General features: G+C 45.5%; 1 protein-coding gene across 4 annotated transcripts in view; it reads left to right on the top strand.

Moving 5' to 3' along the window:
* The window catches only part of PCSK4 (proprotein convertase subtilisin/kexin type 4), a 34,179-nt gene extending 15,262 nt beyond the window's left edge, over positions 1 to 18,917 (top strand). For 2 of the 4 annotated variants that reach the window (XM_051972207.1, XM_051972206.1), the window contains 13 exons: positions 181 to 276; positions 448 to 576; positions 1,797 to 1,873; positions 1,978 to 2,066; positions 4,998 to 5,170; positions 11,882 to 12,094; positions 12,504 to 12,604; positions 13,107 to 13,210; positions 13,313 to 13,430; positions 14,012 to 14,191; positions 17,379 to 17,503; positions 17,626 to 17,745; positions 18,063 to 18,917. In XM_051972207.1, coding sequence (XP_051828167.1) covers positions 181 to 276; positions 448 to 576; positions 1,797 to 1,873; positions 1,978 to 2,066; positions 4,998 to 5,170; positions 11,882 to 12,094; positions 12,504 to 12,604; positions 13,107 to 13,210; positions 13,313 to 13,430; positions 14,012 to 14,191; positions 17,379 to 17,503; positions 17,626 to 17,745; positions 18,063 to 18,607 — 2,070 coding nt within the window. In that variant the 3' untranslated portion in view covers positions 18,608 to 18,917. The remainder of the gene's footprint in view (positions 1 to 180; positions 277 to 447; positions 577 to 1,796; positions 1,874 to 1,977; positions 2,067 to 4,997; positions 5,171 to 11,881; positions 12,095 to 12,503; positions 12,605 to 13,106; positions 13,211 to 13,312; positions 13,431 to 14,011; positions 14,192 to 17,378; positions 17,504 to 17,625; positions 17,746 to 18,062) is intronic. The other 2 variants (XM_051972209.1, XM_051972208.1) reach the window with 2 other exon arrangements.

Raw genomic sequence — 18,917 nt, 5'->3', positions numbered from 1 at the left:
CAAAGCACTCCAGTATCTTTGCAGAGAAAACCCCAAATGAGGTCCTGAAAAGTTGGGCATGAGTGAAGGAACTGAACAACAGAATAGTAGATGGCAAGTTAAAAAAAAAATGAGTGCTTGGAGAATTTCCCTGGTACCTGATGTTTCTGAGCAGGGAAGACAGAAATGGTGTTCTTTCAGGTCCACTGGTTTGAGCAGCAAACACTGAAGCGCCGAGTAAAGAGAGAAAATTTTGTGCTACCTAACGACCCCTGGTTCTCCAAACAGTGGTATATGGTAAGAAGGGTGGGGACTGGGCGGGGCGGGAACTCCAGGGTTCCTGGATAAGGAGTGAGGGGGCCAGGTGAGGAGCAAGGCTTCCCCTAAGCCTCAGTCTCCACTGTTGGGAGTTTGGGGCCCCCAGGCTGGGGAAGTCCCTGCAGGGACCTTCTGAGGCTCCCCTTCTAGAACAAGCAAGTCAAACCTGACCTGAACATCGTGGAGGCTTGGAAAAAAGGTTACACAGGCCAGGGGGTTGTGGTGTCCATCCTGGATGACGGCATAGAGAAGGACCACCCTGATCTGCAGGCTAACTTTGTGAGTGCAGGGACCTGGGAAGGTAGGAGGGCAGTGAGGGGAATGGGTTGGGAATGGGGTGGGGGTGGAGTTGGGATTCTTAACACTCCTCCTACCCCGACTCCCCCAAATGACCAGTTGGGAGGGAACCTTCACACGAAGCAAGAACTTAACAGAGGGAGGAATGGGATAGTAAAAGCACAGAATGGAGAATCAGAACCTGGGTTGGAATTCAAGCTCTTCTGCATACTGACTGTGTGATCTTATGAAAGTCACTTCTCCCTGATGGCCTTAGTTTCTCTTAAGATAGAGCATTAAACCATATACTCCAATCAAACCAATCCATGTGATATACATTCCACCCCTCATTGATTTTGTTTTTGTGTCACAACCCTTTCCCCTTCCCAAATCTTCTTCCTCACCCTCACATCCTAGAAACCTTCTCTCCCTCCTAGGCACAGAAACCCTTTAAAGCTCGTTTTGCTGTCAGTATTACTTCAGGTTCCCCAAATTATTTTGTATTTATTTATTGGGTATATGCTTTTTCTTCCCAGTGAAATGTAGATTCTGGAAACAGACCCTTTGGAAGCAGGGTCTGTTTCACTTTTGCATTTATTTAAGTTCTTTTCCTCAGTTACATATAAAACAATTTTAAACATTTGTTTTTAAAACTTTGAGTTCCAGATTCTCTCTCTTCATTCTTTCCTTTCCTGGCATATGTGAAGTTATTGAAAACATTTTCACAAATCACTTTTGTCTTTGTAGCTTCAGCACCCAACACAGTGCCTGGCACAGAATTCACAATAAATAAACATTTGTGAAAAGGAAGAGAATCCCATATAACTTTAAAGCCATAACATTTAACTTCCAGCCATAAATCCATCGGTTCTATGATTTCACTTCAAATCTTATTGCTTTTGCTAGGTAGTTATGGGATCTTAGAGAAATCAATCCATACCTGGCCAAGAATTCTTTCATCATCCCCCAACAAATGATCATTCAGCCTTCACTTGACGATCTCAGCATCACACCGATGATCTCCTAAGGCTGTCCATTTCACTTTGGGATGGTCCTTATTGTTGGGAATCAAATCCCAACTCTGCCTCTAAGTAGCTGTGTGACTGACCTTGGCAAGCCATTTAATGTTTATGGCTTCAATTTACTCATCTAAGTGGGGCTAGAGTGAACTAAATGTTTGTAAGATTCCTTCCAACCTGAAGTGTTCTAATTCTTTGATCCAGGACCACCTGGCCAGTTATGACTTCAATGACAATGACCCTGACCCACAGCCGCGATACACTCCTATGGATGAGAATCGGTGAGTTCCTTCCTTGGGGGATTTGGAGGGGAACACATGGGTCTCTCAGAGCTTCCACTATGGGGAAGGAAGGAACTTCTCACTGTCTTCCTCCCTTTCCCCAGGCATGGGACCCGCTGTGCTGGAGAAGTGGCGGCTGTTGCCAACAACAGGGTCTGTGGAACAGGCGTGGCTTACAAGGCCAAGATTGGAGGTAGGGACCCCGTGAGGGGGCACCTCGAAAGGCAGCCCCACAGGGTGGGTGCCCCTGCTTTGGAAGTGATTTCCAGCCAGAGGTTTATGTTTCTGGTGGGGGTCATATTCTTCCTCTAGAAGAAAGGTGCTGGCATCCATGCTCAGGTCCTGCTCTCTCTCACAAGGCAGGGTGCTAAGGCTCAGTGTCAGGGTTCTCCAGGTTTGGCCTGTGGGAATCGCTGTCTGTGTAGTAGACTGGGCAAGTGGAGGTGTTTCTGAAAGCTAGTGATCAAGATGATAAATGAAAGTCAGGGCCCTTAGAACACAGGAGATCAGAGATGTGGGGGCTTTTAGAATACAATATGTCAGAACTGGGAAGGCCCTTAGAACACAGGATATTAAAGCTGGGAGGGCCCTTAGAATGCAGAATATCAGAGCTGGGAGGGACCTTAGAACCCAGGATGTCAGGGCTGGGAGAGCCTTAGAACCCAAGATGTCAGAGCCTGGAGGGCTCTTAGAATGCAGGATGTCAGAGCTGAAAGGGCCCTTAAAACCTAAGATGTCAGAGCTGGGAGGGCCCTTAGAATGCAGGATGTCAGAGCTGGGAGAGCCTTAGAACCCAGGATGTCAGAGCCTGGAGGGCTCTTAGAATGCAGGATGTCAGAGCTGAAAGGGCCCTTAGAACCCAGGATGTTAGAGCTGGGAGGGCCCTTAGAAACCAGGATATTAAAGCTAGGAGGGACCTTAGAACCCAGGATGTCAAGGCTGGGAGGGCCCTTAGAACCCAGGGGATCAGAGCTGGGAGGGCCCTTAGAACCCAGGAGGTCAGAGCTGGGGGGGTCCTTAGAACCTAAGATGTCAGAGCTGAGAGGGCCTTAGAAACCAGGATGTCAGAGCCTGGAGGGCTCTTAGAACCCAGGATGTCAGAGCTGGGGGGGGTGTCCTTAGAACCTAAGATGTCAGAGCTGGGAGAGCCTTAGAACTCAGGATGTCAGAGCTGGGGGGGTGGTGTCCTTAGAACCTAAGATATCAGAGCTAGGAGGGCCCTTAGAACGCAGGATGTCAGAGCTGGGAGGGCCTTAGAACCCAGGATGTCAGAGCCTGGAGGCCCCTTAGAACACAGGATGTTAGAGCTGGGAGGGCCCTTAGAACCCAGGATGTCAGAGCTGGGAGGGCTCTTAGAACACAGGATGTCAGAGCCTGGAGGGCCCTTAGAACGCAGAATGTCAGAGCTGGGAGGGCCTTAGAACCCAGGATATTAAACCTGGGAGGACCCTTAGAACAAAGAATGTCAGAGCTGGGAAGTTGGTTCCTAGAATTCAGACTGTTGGAAGCCCCTAAAGGTAACAGATCTAGGGAAGGAGGAATCATATCAGGGATGAAGTTTGAAGGGCCCTCTCAGAAGGCATCCAGTCCCACCCCTCTCTAAATTAGCAATCCCATCCCCAACATTCTTGACCTAAAGACCAGCTGTTTAACCACTGCTGTTTTCTTGTGGCCCTTGGAGATCTTCTTTCTTGCAATGTCCCTTCTTGCACCTAGTTCTACTTCTGAGGCCTCCTAGAACAAGTCTTCTTTGTTTTCCCCAAATGACCATATTTTAGATATTTGGCGACACCATCATTTCCCTTTTACCTCCCAGGATCTCAAAGCTGGAAGGTACTTGAAGTCACTTTGCCCAAACACAGCCCAAAGCATGAATCCTCACTGCAAAATCCTTGGTGGGTGATCACCCAGCTAATGCTTAAAAGACCCCTATGATAAGGATCAAGTCAGCAAATTCCATTGCTGGAAGTTCTGGCCATGGATGTTTTTCCTTTTCTGGAGCTGAAATCTCCCTCCTTAGGAGTTCCCATTGTTTATTCTTAATTCTCTTCTTTTTGGGGGCAAGAAGAATAGGTCTGACCTCTCTTCCTAACTGCTGTATTATTACCCCTTTCTCTCCTCTGCTTCCACCCTTCTAATGCCAGTGCTCATCATCTCACACCTAGATTAGTGCAATAGTCTAGCTGCCTCAAGCCTCTCCCCACTCCCATCCACTCTCCATTCACCCACCATTATGATCTTTCCATGGCTTTATGCAAGTTAATGAACCCCTGGATCTCCTATTCCTCATTTGTAAAGGGAGGAAGGGGGCTTGACAAAATGCTCTCTGAGGTTCTATAATGTTCTGGTTAGCTTTCTGGAGGTCTCTGGACCAGTCTTCGTTTCAGCAGAGCAATCACCATGAGAATAGACAGGTGTTAAAGTCCAAATTCTTTATTATCTCCTTCACAGTGTTGTCTCCTTGCCTGGGGCCCGGGCAGCTTTCTGGAGGCCCTTCAGACTGGTCTTGGTCTCAGTGGGGAAATGAAGAGGACAGACCAGCCACCACGATGTTGGGGGATGGAGTGAATGTCTCTCTCCCAGTCCTTGTTGGCTCTTTTATACTCTATTATAATTACATTATCATAGGTGTCAATCTTGTAGAACTATATTAAGTACTAAGTAAATGTACTGAATTAGAGAACTATTAATCACCATGATAAACTAGATAAGCATTGTCTCATTAAACTGAGTTAACATCTTGTTGTAAGAATTTGTCCAGAGTTCTGGCCCATTACAAGGTTCCTTCTAGCTCTGATGTTCTAAGCTCTGAAACTCCTCCCAGGCTGGAGGATTTAAGATTTGAAGGCATTTCTAGATCAGATAGTTTATGATTCTGTGGCCCCTCCTAGCTCTGATGTTCTAGGTCAATTGTTCTCCAAGGATACACCAGGAGACACCTGAGTTCTAGAGGCCCTTACAGGTTATTGGGGAAGGTATATAGTAGAATGTGGAGTCCTACAGGAATCTGAATCTTGGAATACAGATCCAGCCAGGGGTGGGGATTGAGAAAGCCTTGTGAAGTGGGTAAAAGCCCTAGCCCCAGTCCCCCACTCTACCCTTATTTCTCTACCCTCATCCCCAGGTGTGAGGATGCTGGATGGCTCCATTACTGACATTGTAGAGGCCCAGTCCCTGAGCCTTCAGCCCCAACACATCCACATCTACAGTGCCAGCTGGGGTCCTGAGGATGATGGGCGCACAGTGGATGGCCCAGGGGTGCTGACTCAAGAGGCCTTCTCCCAGGGGGTCAACACTGTGAGTGCAAGCTATGGGGCTGGGCCCTAGGATTCTTTTCTATCTCTATATACACCCAAGGCAAAATCTTTGATTTGTAGTTCCGAGCCTATCCTAATTTATAGCTAAGCCCAGACTCAAAGAAAAGGTCAGATTCATTTGCTCAAAATTTACAGGCTGCAAGGTGCAAGTAGTGGGAGATGGTGCTAATGCTCTCTTTTTAAAAATTAACTACATTTTTGTTGATATTTTTTATTTTTACATCTCCTAAATGTTTTCCTGTATTTTTTTCTCTCTCCTCCCATTCAAAGAGCCATCCTTTATAAGAATTCTTTTTTTAAAGAAAAATAAATTTTTTTCTCACAATTTTTGGTCCAATTTTTTTGTACAATGTGACAAATATGAAAATATATTTAAAAGAATTACACATTATATAGTATTTTATTTTTCCAAATACATGAACAAGTTTTCAACATTCAAATTTTTCTGTTCTTCTTCCTTCCCTTCTCCCCAAGACAGCAAGCAATCTGATATAGGTTAAACATATACAATTCTTCTAAACATACTTCCATATACATCATGCTGAGCAAGAAGAATCAGATTAAAAGTGAAAAAAACAAGAGAAAGAAAAAACAAACAAGCAAACAACAACAAAAATTGAAAATACTATGCTTTGATCTACATTCAGTCTCCAAAGTTTGCTCTCTGGATGCAGATGGCACTTTTTAACACAAGTCTATTGGAATTGACTTCAATCACCTCATTGTTGAAAAGAGCCAAGTCCATCATAGTTGATCATCACATAATCTTTTGTGGCTATGTACGATGTTCTCTTGGTTTTGCTCACTTCATTCAGCATCAGTTCATGTAAGTCTTTTCAAGCTTTTCTGAAATCATTCTGCTCATCATTTCTTACAGAACAATAATATAATTGCACAAACTATAAATAAAGTCAGATCTAAACAATTGGAAAATATAAAGTGCTCTTGGAAAGAGCAAATATAATAAAGATGACAATACTATCTAAACTAATCTATTTATTTAGTGCTATACCAATTAAACTCCCAAGAAACTATTTTACTGATCCAGAAATAATAACAACAAAATTCACGTGGAAGAACAGAAGGTCAAGAATTTCAAGGGAACTAATGAAAAAAAAAATCAAATGAAGGTGGCCTAGCTGTATCAGCTAGGTATTATAAAACAATGGTCATCAAAATCATTTGGTATTGGCTAAGAAATAGAGCAGTTGATCAGTGGAATAGGTTAGGTTCACAGAACAAAATTGTCAGTGACTATAGCAATAGTCTATTGCTATTATTTGACAATAGCTATAGTGTTTGACAAACCCAAAGACCCCAGCTTTTGGGATAAGGTTTCACTATTTGACAAAAACTGCTGGGAAAATTGGAAACTAGTATGGTAGAAACTAGGCATTGACCCACATATAACACCATATACCAAGATAAGGTCAAATAGATTCATGACTTAGACATAAAGAATGATATTATAAACAAATCAGAAGAACATAGGATAATTTACTTCTCAGATATGTGGAGGACGAAAGAATTTGTGAACAAAGAAGAACTAGAGAGCATTATTGATCACAAAATAGATAATATTGATTATATTAAGTTAAAAGTTTTTGTACAAACAAAACTAATGCAGACAAGATTAGAAGGGAAGCAGTAAACTGGGAAAACATTTTTACATTCAAAGGTTCTGATAAAGGCCTCATTTCTAAAATATATAGAGAATTTACTTAACTTTATAAGAATTCAAGCCATTCTCCAATTGATAAATTGTCAAAAGAATATGAACAGACAATTTTCAGATGAAGAAATTGAAACTATTTTTAGTCATATAAAAAGGTGCTCCAAATCACTATTGGTCAGAGAAATGCAAATTAAGACAATTCTGAGATATCACTACACACCTCTCAAATTGGCTAAAATGACAGGAAAAGATGATGACAAATGTTGGAGGGGATGTGGGAAAACAGGGACACTGATACATTGTTGGTAGAACTGTGAACAAACCAAACCATTCTGGAGAGCAATTTGGAACTGTGCTCAAAAAGTTATCAAACTATGCATACCCTTTGATCCAGAAGTATTTCTACTGGGCTTATATCCCAAAGAGATCTTAAAGGAGGGAAGGGACACACATGTGCAAAAATGTTTGTGGCAGCCCTTTTTATAGTGACTAGAAACTGGAAACTGAGTGGATGTCCATCAATCGGAGAGTGGCTGAATAAGTTATGGTATATGAATGTTATGGAATATTATTGTTCTGTAAGAAACAACCAGCAGGATGATTTCAGAGAGGCCTAGAGACTTACATGAACTGATTCTAAATGAGCTGAACCAGGAAATCATTACACATAGCAATAAGAAGATTATATGATGATCAATTCTGATGGACATGGCTCTTTCAACAATAAGAGGATTCGAACCAATTCCAATTGTTCAGTGATGAAAAGAGCCATCTACACCCAAAGAGAGGATCATGGGAGTTGAGTGTAGACTATAACATAGCATTTTTACTCTTTCTGTTATTGTTGTTTGCTTCCATTTTATTTTCTTCCCCAGTTTTTTTCCTTCTTGATCCAATTTTTCTTGTACAGCATGATAACTGTATAAATATGTATTTATACATATATAGGATTTAACATATATTTTAACATATTTAACATGTATTGGACTACTTGTCATCTAGGGGAGGGGATAGGGGAAGGAGGGGATAATTTGGAACAGAAGGCTTTGCAAAGGGTCAGTGTTGAAAAATTACCCATGCATATGCTTTGTAAATAAAAAACTTTAGTAAAAAAGAGATAAAAAATAAAAAAAAATAGAATTACACATATTTAACCTATATCAGATTACTTGCTGTCTTGGAGAAGGAGGAGGTAAGAGAGGAAGGGAGAAAAATTTGAACACAAAGCTTTACAAAAATGAATTTTGAAAAACATCTACATTGATCTGGAAAATAAAATACTATTGAAAATTTAAAAAGAAAGAAAAAAGAGGAAGATGAAAACAAAAATTTATTTTTTAAATTAAATTAAATTATTTTTAATAATTATAACTTTTTATTGACAGAACCCATGCCTGAGTAATTTTTTTTAAATAACTTTTTATTGATAGAACGCATGCCAGGGTAATTTTTTACAGCATTATCCCTTGCATTCACTTCTGTTCCGATTTTTCCCCTCCCTCCCTCCACCCCTTCCCCCAGATGGCAAGCAGTCCTTTACATGTTGAATGGGTTGCAGTATATCCTAGATACAATATATGTGTGCAGAACTGGGTAATTTTTTACAACATTATCCCTTGTACTCATTTCTGTTCCGACTTTTCTCCTCCCTCCCTCCACCCCCTCTCCCAGATGGCAAGCAGTCCAATACATGTTAAATCTGTCACAGTATATCCTAGATACAATATGTGCAGAACCGAACAGTTCTCTTGTTGCACAGGAAGAATTGGATTGAGAACAAAAATTTAGAAAAGATTGTTTAAAAAAAACCCTGACAATATATGTAATGTTCCACATTCCCTACCTCAATTTCTGCAAAGGTGTAAGGAAAGGGATCTCCTCATAGAGGATGGTGATTCTTTCTAAAGTTCAAAAAGATGTGCAAAGTACTTTCCTCTCAATAACTTTCTGGAAAATACCCCCATTTTATGAGTAGGAGAATCAAGGCTCAAAGAGAAGTGTCCTGTTTAGGGGCACACAGCTATAATATGACTGTTATTTTGCCCCACTATCTACTAGACACCCATCCTTGCCCTGAAACTTATACCCTAGCAGTCAGACCTTGAGATTATGATATCTAGATGTTAAGAGATGGAAGTACTAAAGCCAGATTCAGAGTCAGAAGATTTGCTTTCAAATTCTGGCCCCAAAGATCATTCAGTTTCCTTTTCCTTGGAGATGCATGACAGTATAATGTGAGGTGAGCTAGCCCTGGAGGGTATCTCAGGCATTTAGAAGCCATGGGACATTGAACAAATCCTCCCTCTGAGTCTCAGTTTCCTCACCTGCAAAATGGAAATAATATACTTCCTATTTCATAGGACTGTGGAAGTAAAAAATACTTTGTAAACTATAAAACACTTGAGGGGAAAAAAGAATATTATCCTAATGTCTTTTATATTTTTTAAAACTCTTTTTTTTTTTTTTGCTGAGGCAATTGGGGTTAAGTGACTTGCCCAGGGTCACATAGCTAGGAAGTGTTAAGTGTATGAGATAAGATTTGAACTCTGTCCTCCTGACTTTAGGACTGGTGTTCTATCCACTGTGCCACCTAGCTGCCCTTAAAAAAATCTTTACGGTTTAGGAACAGAATGGAAAAGAGCTGGATTTATAGTCGGGGACATCATTCAAATTCCAGTTCTGCCCCTTACTATCTAGGGTAGCCCCTGGGCAAGAGATTTCATCTCCTCTCAGTTCCCTCATCTGTAAAAAGTGAAATTGCCAGGGTTAGATGAGATGATCCCGCAACTTCCGGAAGCTCCGCATCCCTGATGGTTACAAATGACATTCTTGGCCCCAGTTGCATCTGGTCCTCATCATACTCCTGGTGAGGGAAGTAGTTCAAATATTGACAATAGGATAGGATATCCTGGATTTCCATCCTGAGGGTCTGAGCCTGAATCCTGACTCCACCAACTTGCTAGCTATCAGACCTCAGGCAAGTTATTTAAATTTTGTTTGCCTTAATCCATTAGAGAAGAAAATAGCAACCACTCCAGTATCTTTGTAAAGGATATTCCATGGTCTCTTGATGGAAAGTATGCCCCCATATATAACCAATATCAAATTGCTTACTCCTTCAGAGAATGGGGCTAGGGGAGAAGGGGAAAAATTTGAAACTCAATGTTTTAAAACAAATATTAAAAATTATTTTTACATGCAGTAGGGAAAAATAATATAAAATACTTTAAAGAAAAGAAAAGAAGCAAACTCTAAGGATAGCATTGATGTGCATGGACCATTGAGTCACTAAATTGGACATGACTGAACAATAATACTAGGAATGTAAAGACAAGAATGGAACAATCCCTTTCCTCAAGTAGCTTACCTGGGGTAGCATTGAGGGGTTACAACATCTACACAAGGAAAGAAATATAAAGCATAGACAGGGTACTATCAAGGAGGAGAAAGAATCAGTAAGTCCTGAGAGATCAGGACTAAGGACAGCTCCTGGGGATTTGGGAACAAAGATGTTTCATACTGCCGGGAAGATCACTCCATGTAGCACCCTTTCTTGACTGCCTTTCTGAGTCTTTGCTCTCCTGGCAGAGTTCCTTCAGCAGTATCAATCATGCTCAGTTCTTAAATCTTCCCAAATCAATATATTAATTAATAAATAATAGGTCATAAATAAGTGATAAATCCTTGTAAGGATAAATTAATTGTAAATGAGGATGCTGACCCTGAGCAGTTGAGGAGGCCTGGAAACCCTCAAAATCCTTGAAAACAACAATCAAAAGTGAACGTTGTAGGAGCAGCTAGATGGCACAGTGGATAAACCATCAGCCTTGGAGTCAGGAGGACCTGAGTTCAAATCCAGCCTTAGACACTTAACACTTCCTAGCTATGTGACTGGGCAAGTCACTTAACCCCAATTGCTTCACACACATACACACACAAAAAAAGGATTGTTGCAAAATTATGAAGAACAAGCCTGACTAGAAAGAAGAGATAAGAGAAGACACTCCCACACCACCCTTTTGCAGGAGTCAGAGTAGTCAACAAGCATTGTACACTGTATATATTCTTAAAACTTTTTCAGTATATCGATCAGTTGTGCTAATTTTTTCATCTTTTTTTTAATTCAAAAAGTAACTATTTTAACAAAGTATTTGTTACATGAGATGGCTTTTGAGAAAGAATACAGGAAGGAATATTGGAGGAAATTAGTTTTTTTTTTTTTTTTTTTAAGCACATCAATTTAACTTTTTTTTTTTTTTTTTTTTTTTTTTTTTTTGGTGCGGAAGCAGTTGGGGTTAAGTGACTTGCCCAGGGTCACACAGCTAGGAAGTGTTAAGTGTCTGGGGTCAAATTTGAACTCAGGACCTCCTGACTTCAGGGCTGTTGCTCTATCCACTGCCCCACCTACCTGCCCCAATTAAACATTTTAAAATACATTTTAAAAGAAAGAATCCTTGACCCAATCAAAACCCTTTATTTTACAGTTGGGGAGTGAAATGATTCCCCCAAATTCACAGAAATCATAGGATCATATTTTTTGTTTATTTTTTGAAGCAATTGGAAGACTTACACAGCTAGTAAATGTCTGAGGCTTCATTTGAATTCAGGTCCTCCGGACTCCAGGGCCGGTGCTCTGTGCCCCATGGCACCACTTAGCTGCCCCCTGTAGGATCATATTTCCAGCTGGCAAGGTCCTTAGGAGATCTTCTAGGACCCATTCATTCTACAGGAAACTGAGGCCCACAGAGAAGACACAGAGCTCCCAGAGCCAGGATTTGGATCCCAACCCCCCACCCTCAGGGGATTCCTCATTACCCCCCCTCCCAGGTGGCCGACCCCCTACGTTTCTGACACCTACTCAGTGGGTGCCTTTAGGCAAATTTTCCCCCATCTGGGTCCCATTTTCCCGGTTTGCAAGAGGAGGTTAAGGTCCTTATAAGGTCCCCTCCAGCTCACAAGCCTTTCCTGCCCCGCCCCCCCAAGCCCCTGACTCCACAGCGCCCTCCTTGTTCGCAGGGTCGAAGCAATCTGGGCACGCTGTTTGTCTGGGCCTCGGGCAATGGCGGCTTGCACTTTGACAACTGTAACTGTGACGGTTACACCAACAGCATCCACACACTGTCCGTGGGCAGCACCACCCAGCACGGCCTGGTGCCCTGGTACAGCGAGGCTTGCGCCTCCACCCTCACCACCACCTTCAGCAGCGGCCTCACCAACGACGGGCAGATTGTGAGTGTCGGCAGCCCTCCCCTCTCCGGTCCCCCCTCCTGCCCCGCCTCGCATGCCCCCCTCTGGTCCTCCCTCCTGCCCCGCCCCCCTCACCCCGCTCTGGTCCCCCCCTCCTGCCCCGCCCCTGCGCGCCCATTCGGTCCCCCCTCCCGCCCCGCCCCCCTCACCCCCCTCCGGTCCCCCCTCTCGCCCCGCCCCCCTCAGCCCCCTCCGGTCCTCCCTCCTGCCCCGCCCCCCTCAGCCCCCTCCGGTCCTCCTTCCTGCCCCGCCCCTCCTGTCCCCCTCCGGTCCCCCCTCCCACCCTACCCTCGTGCACCCCCCTCCGGTCCTCCCTCCCACCCCACCCTCGTGCACCCCCCTCCGGTCCCTGCCTCCTGCCCCATCCCCACCTCCAAACGCCTTTCCCCAGGTGACCACAGACCTGCACCACAAGTGCACAGATAAGCACACGGGGACATCAGCCTCTGCGCCACTGGCCGCCGGCATGATCGCACTTGCCCTGGAAGCCAAGTAGGTGAATCCGGGCTGGGTCTGGACTTCTTCATTCCGGCCTCTGTCCCCAAAGGGCCCTCCCAGTTCCTTACATCCCACCCTCCTTCACACACCTGGGGGAAAGGGGGCAGGAGGCATTGTTCCTGAAGGTACTGCTCCTTCATGGCTCCCTCATCTGTGAAGTGCGAAGAGTGGGCCAAATGAGCTTTAAAGTCCCTTTTACCACTGACATTCTGTATGGTTCCAGCCCTGACCTCGTGGGTTCTAAGGGCCCTCCCAGCTCTGACCTCCTGGGTTCTAAGGGCCCTCCCAGCCCTGACCTCCTGGGTTCTAAGGGCCCTCCCAGCCCTGACCTCCTGGGCTCTAAGGTCCCTCCCAGCTCTGACATCCATGTTCTGAGGCTCTCCCTCAGTTTCTCCAGTTTGACTCTATCTTCCTATGTTCCTCCTTCACTTCCTTCAGATCCTGAGTTTTTTCCCTTCTTCTTGTCCCACCTCTAACCCTGTCCTCTCACCCACAGCCCATTCCTTACCTGGCGGGACATGCAACATCTAGTAGTGAGGGCTTCCAAGCCAGCTCAACTGCAGGCTGAGGACTGGGCCACCAATGGAGTAGGACGCAAAGGTGAGGTGTGTGGGGAGGGGAGGGATTCACCCTTACCCTTGGAGGGTCTGCCCTGGACTCCAGAACAAAGAAACAGATCACCCTTCACCTGTCTCCCCACAGTAAGCCACCACTATGGCTATGGGTTGCTGGATGGTGGGCTTTTGGTGGACTTGGCCAAGAAATGGACTATGACTCGACCCCAACTGAAATGTTCTGTCAAGATCATCAACACACCCATGTGAGGGCCCCCTCCCTTTCTGCATCTCCCCTCCTCAACATGTACCCTCAGGCCCTGGGATTCATGAAATCACTCTTTAGAGCTGGAAGGGGGACAGTCCTCGTGTTGTAGATGAAGAAACTAAAGCCTAAAAAAAAGGCAGGATTTATTCAAGCACATATGGCTAGGAAAGAGCAGGTTTGGAACTCAGTCAGTGGACCCCAGATAAAAAAACATAGATCCCTAGAGTATCAATACTATTATTCCATATTCTAAGAACTCTGATATCTTAATATCCCTCCTAGCCTTGGGAGCTATGTTCTAAGAGCCCTCCCAGCCCTGACATCCTGGATTCTAAGGATCCTGTTTTAGGGGCCCTCCCAGCTCTGACATTCTGTGCTCTAAGAACTCTCCCAACTCTGACTTTCTGTGTCCTAAGGGGACAGCTAACTTTGACATCCTCTAAGTTCCCTCCCTGCCTGCCCAGGACCTAGTCACTTTCCTGTGTTCTCCCCTGCTCCTGACCCTACCCCAGGGTGAAGAGGGTCTCAGCTACTCCATGTGACTCCTGCATTCTCATCCCCAACCCCATCCCTGGGCAGCTCTATCAAATCAAGGATGCATGTGAGCCGAAACGTGTCAGCCTGCGGAGGGAAAGATCCTTACATCCGCTCACTGGAGCATGTCCAGGTACAGCTGTCCCTCACCTACAGTCGCCGAGGGGACTTGGAGATAACACTCACCAGCCCCATGGGCACACATTCCACGCTAGTGGCAGTCAGGTGAGTTCATCCTGTTTTATTTTATTTCTTGTTCATAGTCCTTGGGCAAGGGAATCGAGACTCAATAATCAGTAGGCCAGAGGTCCTGCCCTCCAGGAGCTGAATCTTTAACCAAAATTAAAAGGGACTGGGACAAGATCAAATACAACACTGACAAAGGGAGTATGAGATCAGTCCAAAGGGGAAGGTCTGGCTTTGAAAAGTTAGAGGGTCTAGAAAGTAACTAATCAACATTTAAAAAAGATAACGTACAGCAAATGAGAGGAAGGATAAATAACTGATGAGTTCAACTCACTTGGCCCAAGCCAACTATGTCCTTGGCAGGGAACTGAAGGAACTGCCAGATTTGATAGCTCAGCCACTCCTAGGGACTTTTGAAAGATTATGGAGAATTATGGAGAATGAAAAAATTATGGAGAGGTTCCCAAGGATTAGAGAAAGGCAACTATTTTTCTGATTTTTAAAAAGAAGGAGAAAAGAAGAAAGTCTTTTGCAAACAAAAGACCACCATGATTGGCTTAATTCTGGCAGGATTCAGACCATATTTTCTAAGAGTAAAAGGCAGCTTGGGTTAAAACCTATCTCTTACTCACCCTGGCTTTGTGAACCTGGCAGGTCATGAAATCCTTCAGGAGCCTAGGTAACCCTCTCTGTCTAAACTGTAGAACAGCTGCTGATCTGCATTGATAGAAAGCTTTTCCTCACTTGAAGTTCCCCAAACCTATGACATTATAGGTCTGGGTCAAAAATTGTTAAGTGAACAAGCATATGGAGAACAAAGCACTGATCGCCAAAAGCCAATGTGGCTTCCTTGGGGTCAGGAGGTACTGAGCTAACTTTATTTTCCATTTTTGTTGGTGCTCCTAGACTGCCAAGTGAGAGGAGATACTGTAGATATCATGTAGATTTTAGCAAACATTTGACAGTCTTGTGCTATTCTCGTGGACAAGGTGGAGAGCTGTGGACGAAACAGTTACATTAGTGACTGACTCCTCATTTGGATAGATTCGGGCTTGGACGAATGAACAGTTACTGTGTAATTGTTACTGAAGATAGGCCATCTTGGAACGAGATTTCGAGGGGAATGCCACAGGGATCTATGCATGACTCAGGGCCGTTTCATGTTGTTAAAAACATATTATGACTTTGGATAAGTCTTAGCTGGCATATTACCAAGATTGCCAATGGTGCAAAGCTTAAAAGAGATAATTAATACACTGGAAGGGAAGGTCAGGAGTCCAAAACAAAACAAACAAAACATCTCGACAGGCAAAAATATTGAGCTGAATCTTAGCATGAAATCTAATAGATATAAATGGAAGGTCATATCTTTGGATTCAAAAAATCAATTTCATAAAGCACAAGATGGGAGAAAGTATGATTAGACAGAAATTCATCTGAAAAAAGATCTGGCTTTAGTGAACTGCAAACTCAGTGTTAAATCAATAATGTGATTTGGAGAGAGCAAATGGGATCTTTAACTGAATGGAGAAGAATAGCAAGCAGGAATAAGGAGATATGGTAGATTCTGACCACAGCATGTTGCCCTGAACTGACCAAATCTGGAGGGCCACATTCAGTTTTGATCTCCTTTGTGTGAGTTCTGTAAGCAAAAGTTGGATGATCAGTCAACAAGCATTTATTAGGTACCTAGTGGGTACTTTTGGAAATGCAAAGACAAAAACAATGTACAAAGGGAATGTAAGGAACTTAAATTCTACTGAGGGATGTAACATAATCATCGATCTTAATCTAGCTAGAATTTCTAGAGCAATTTGCGTTTGGTAGAATGCTTTACAGAAGTTAAGCTCCTCATAACCTTGAGGAGGTAAGTGTATACATATGTTAAATATAAACATAAACTAAGTTATAAATGAGGCAATTTCAAGGTGGGGGTGAGCCAGTTGGGGCTGTGGGTCGGTGGGGGTGGAAGAAGGGGTCAGGAAGCTGGGAGCGCAGGGGATGAGCCCTGAAGGGCATTAGACATTGAGAGGAGAAGGGAATGCATCCCAGGCACAAGGGGACATCCTGAAGCAAAGGATGGAGAGAGGAGATGGAATATCACATACAAGGAGCAGCGGGCAAGTCTGGTTAAGAAGTAGTCTGGAGTGCAACAAAGGGAGGGACATGACACAAATCTGGGGCCACATGAGAAGGACTCTAAGTGCCAACCTGAGCAGTTGAGACTTTATCCTAGGGAAACTACTGGAGATTTTTCAGCAGGTAGTGATTGGGTTAGAGTTATGCTTCAGAAAGATAATTCTGGTAATTATATGGAGAATGAAGTGGAAGGGAAACTGAGGCTGAGATAATTCAATAACTTTGCCCAAGGTCCCTTAGCTAGAAACGTCTGAGGCAGTTTGAACTTCATTCTTCCTGACCCCCAAGTCAGTGCCCTTAGCCACAAGACCCCAAAGTGGCTTTCAACTCTGCAATCTTGTGATTCTGTGGCACCTGAAGAAATCAGGGCGTGCTTCCTGGCAGGTAACACACCTGGGCTAGACCTTGAAGGAAGGGAGACCCTTCGGAGGTGGAGGGAATGGAGAAGGACAGATCTGGTGGAGTTTGGCCAGATTGTAAGGTAGAGAAAGGGAAGGAGATGAGATCGGGCAGGTTGGAGGCAGGTGGGGAAGGGCCTTGGATGATAGGATCAGGCATTTATGCTTTCTCTGGCAGCAGGATGGAACTAACAGGATTTTTTGCATGTTTGGACTTTTGGGTTGTTTTTTTTTTTTGAAACAAGTGACAGGACCAGTAAGAATTGTGCGTTAGGACGGTTCCTCAGGCAGCCTGTGGAGATGGGGGGATTCTAGAGGCGGTTCTAATTGTTCTCTACCACTAGTCTTAAAATAGTTCAGGCAAGATGATGAGGGCCCGACCGCATCTTAGAATTTCCCTGAACCTTCACTTCTCCCCAAATGGCCCAGGCCTCTTCCTGCTATGAATAGCTTGCATTTAGTGACTTAAGGTTGGCAAAGGGCTTTGCAAGTGATGAAATAGCTTTACAGCAACCCAGGAAGGTAGGTGCTATTATTGTCTCCATTTTACGGATGAGCAAACTGAGGCAGGCAGGGGTTAATTAAGTGACTTCCCCAGCTCAGGTACACACAGCTAACGTGTGTCTGGGGCCACATTGGAATTCTAGAGCCAAAGCTCTCCCCACAGCAGCCCATTCTCCCTCCTCCAGGCCCTTCGACATCAGCAGCCGGGGTTATAAGAATTGGATCTTCATGTCCACACACTTCTGGGATGAGAAGCCTCAGGGTGTTTGGACACTGACCCTGGAGAACAAAGGCTATTTCTATAACTTTGGTGAGAACCTGGGGAAGGCAGGGCAGGGGTCGGGCCCTCTCTGGATTCTGCACCAGAGGCGGGGCTGCCCCGGTGCTCTGGGCCAAGGTGGTCACCGGGGTTGCCTACCTCACACTGCCCAGGGACCCTGCAGAGCTACACGCTGATTCTGTACGGCACCGAGGAGGACACGTTGGCCCGGACGCTGGGCACGCTGGTGACCAGTGAGTGCTTGCGACAAGACGCCATGGGGCTGTGCCAAGGTGAGTGCCAGGCTCTGGCCCCTGCTCTGCCCGCAACCACGGGGCACAGGAATCGCCGTGCCCAGGGGGCATGGAGTCAGAAAACCTAGGCATGTCACTTAAATCTTTCCATGAGTTGTTTTTTATAAAATGGGGGGAATCTTGCTGGGCTTTGGGGTCCCTTCAGCTCTAAATGTGCGATCCAATGATTCTCTGAGCCAGCCTCCCCGAATAATGCAGCAAACATCACTGGGTCCCCCGACCTGTCCCTGGGTCTGCCCCGATCACCCTGGCCTGGCGTGTCCAGTTTCACTGTCCGTGTCCCGCTTTCCCTCCAGAGTGTACCAGCCCCTACTACATCCTGGGCCGCCTCTGCCTGTCCTACTGCCCGCCCCGATATTTCAACCAGACTCGCCAGGGCCCGACCCCTGAAATTGGGCATCCGGCCTCCAAGGTCCGGATCTGTGCCAGCTGTCACCCTTCCTGCTACACCTGCCAAGGCCATTCGGCCCATGCCTGCACAGCTTGCCCTCCCCACTACGCCCTGGACGAGCGGACCCATTCCTGCTCCCCCCTGCCAGCCGCCTCCTTCCGCTCGCCGTCGCTGGCCCAGCTCGCCAGCACTCTGCCCCCGGCCCAGCCCGAGCAGCTGAAGAAGAAGATGGTGGTGATCATAGTCATGGTCTGCGGGACTCCCCTTTTCTTCTGCACTGTCTACTTCAGCTACTACGTGCTGTGGAGGAGCCTGGATAGCCGCCACCGCCACTGCTGCCACGCCGGGGCCGACTCCGGGCCCGGCCCGGCCTACCTGCCCTCCTGGACCACCAGCCCGGGCGCGGCTGCATCCTCAGACCCCGACACCGACAGCTCCTCCCCTGGCTAGCCCTCCCAGCTGCTCCGGAGCCAGAACACAGAGCGTCTGTGATGCAGGGGCCTGGGTCCTCTGCCTGTGATCCCCCGGGCCCTCATATCTGGATTTCTTGGGCTGATGAACCTGCTGAGCTCCTTTCTGCCTGGGCTCCAGGAGTTCCCCTGCCATTTGGGAGCCAAAGTGGGATTGTCCTTGGCTTGAGTTCTCCTTCTCTGGCGTGGGGGAGGAGAAGGGAGGGGAATTCACAGGAATTTGGGCACTGGGGGCCCAATTTGAGGGCCGAGAGTTGGCTTCCATATTTCCTAATAAAAGTTAACACAAA

Source organism: Antechinus flavipes, chromosome 1 (assembly GCF_016432865.1).
Source record: "Antechinus flavipes isolate AdamAnt ecotype Samford, QLD, Australia chromosome 1, AdamAnt_v2, whole genome shotgun sequence".
Taxonomy (NCBI): domain Eukaryota; kingdom Metazoa; phylum Chordata; class Mammalia; order Dasyuromorphia; family Dasyuridae; genus Antechinus; species Antechinus flavipes.
Note: the sequence above shows the minus strand (reverse complement) of the source record. Positions and strands in the feature narration are given on the sequence as shown.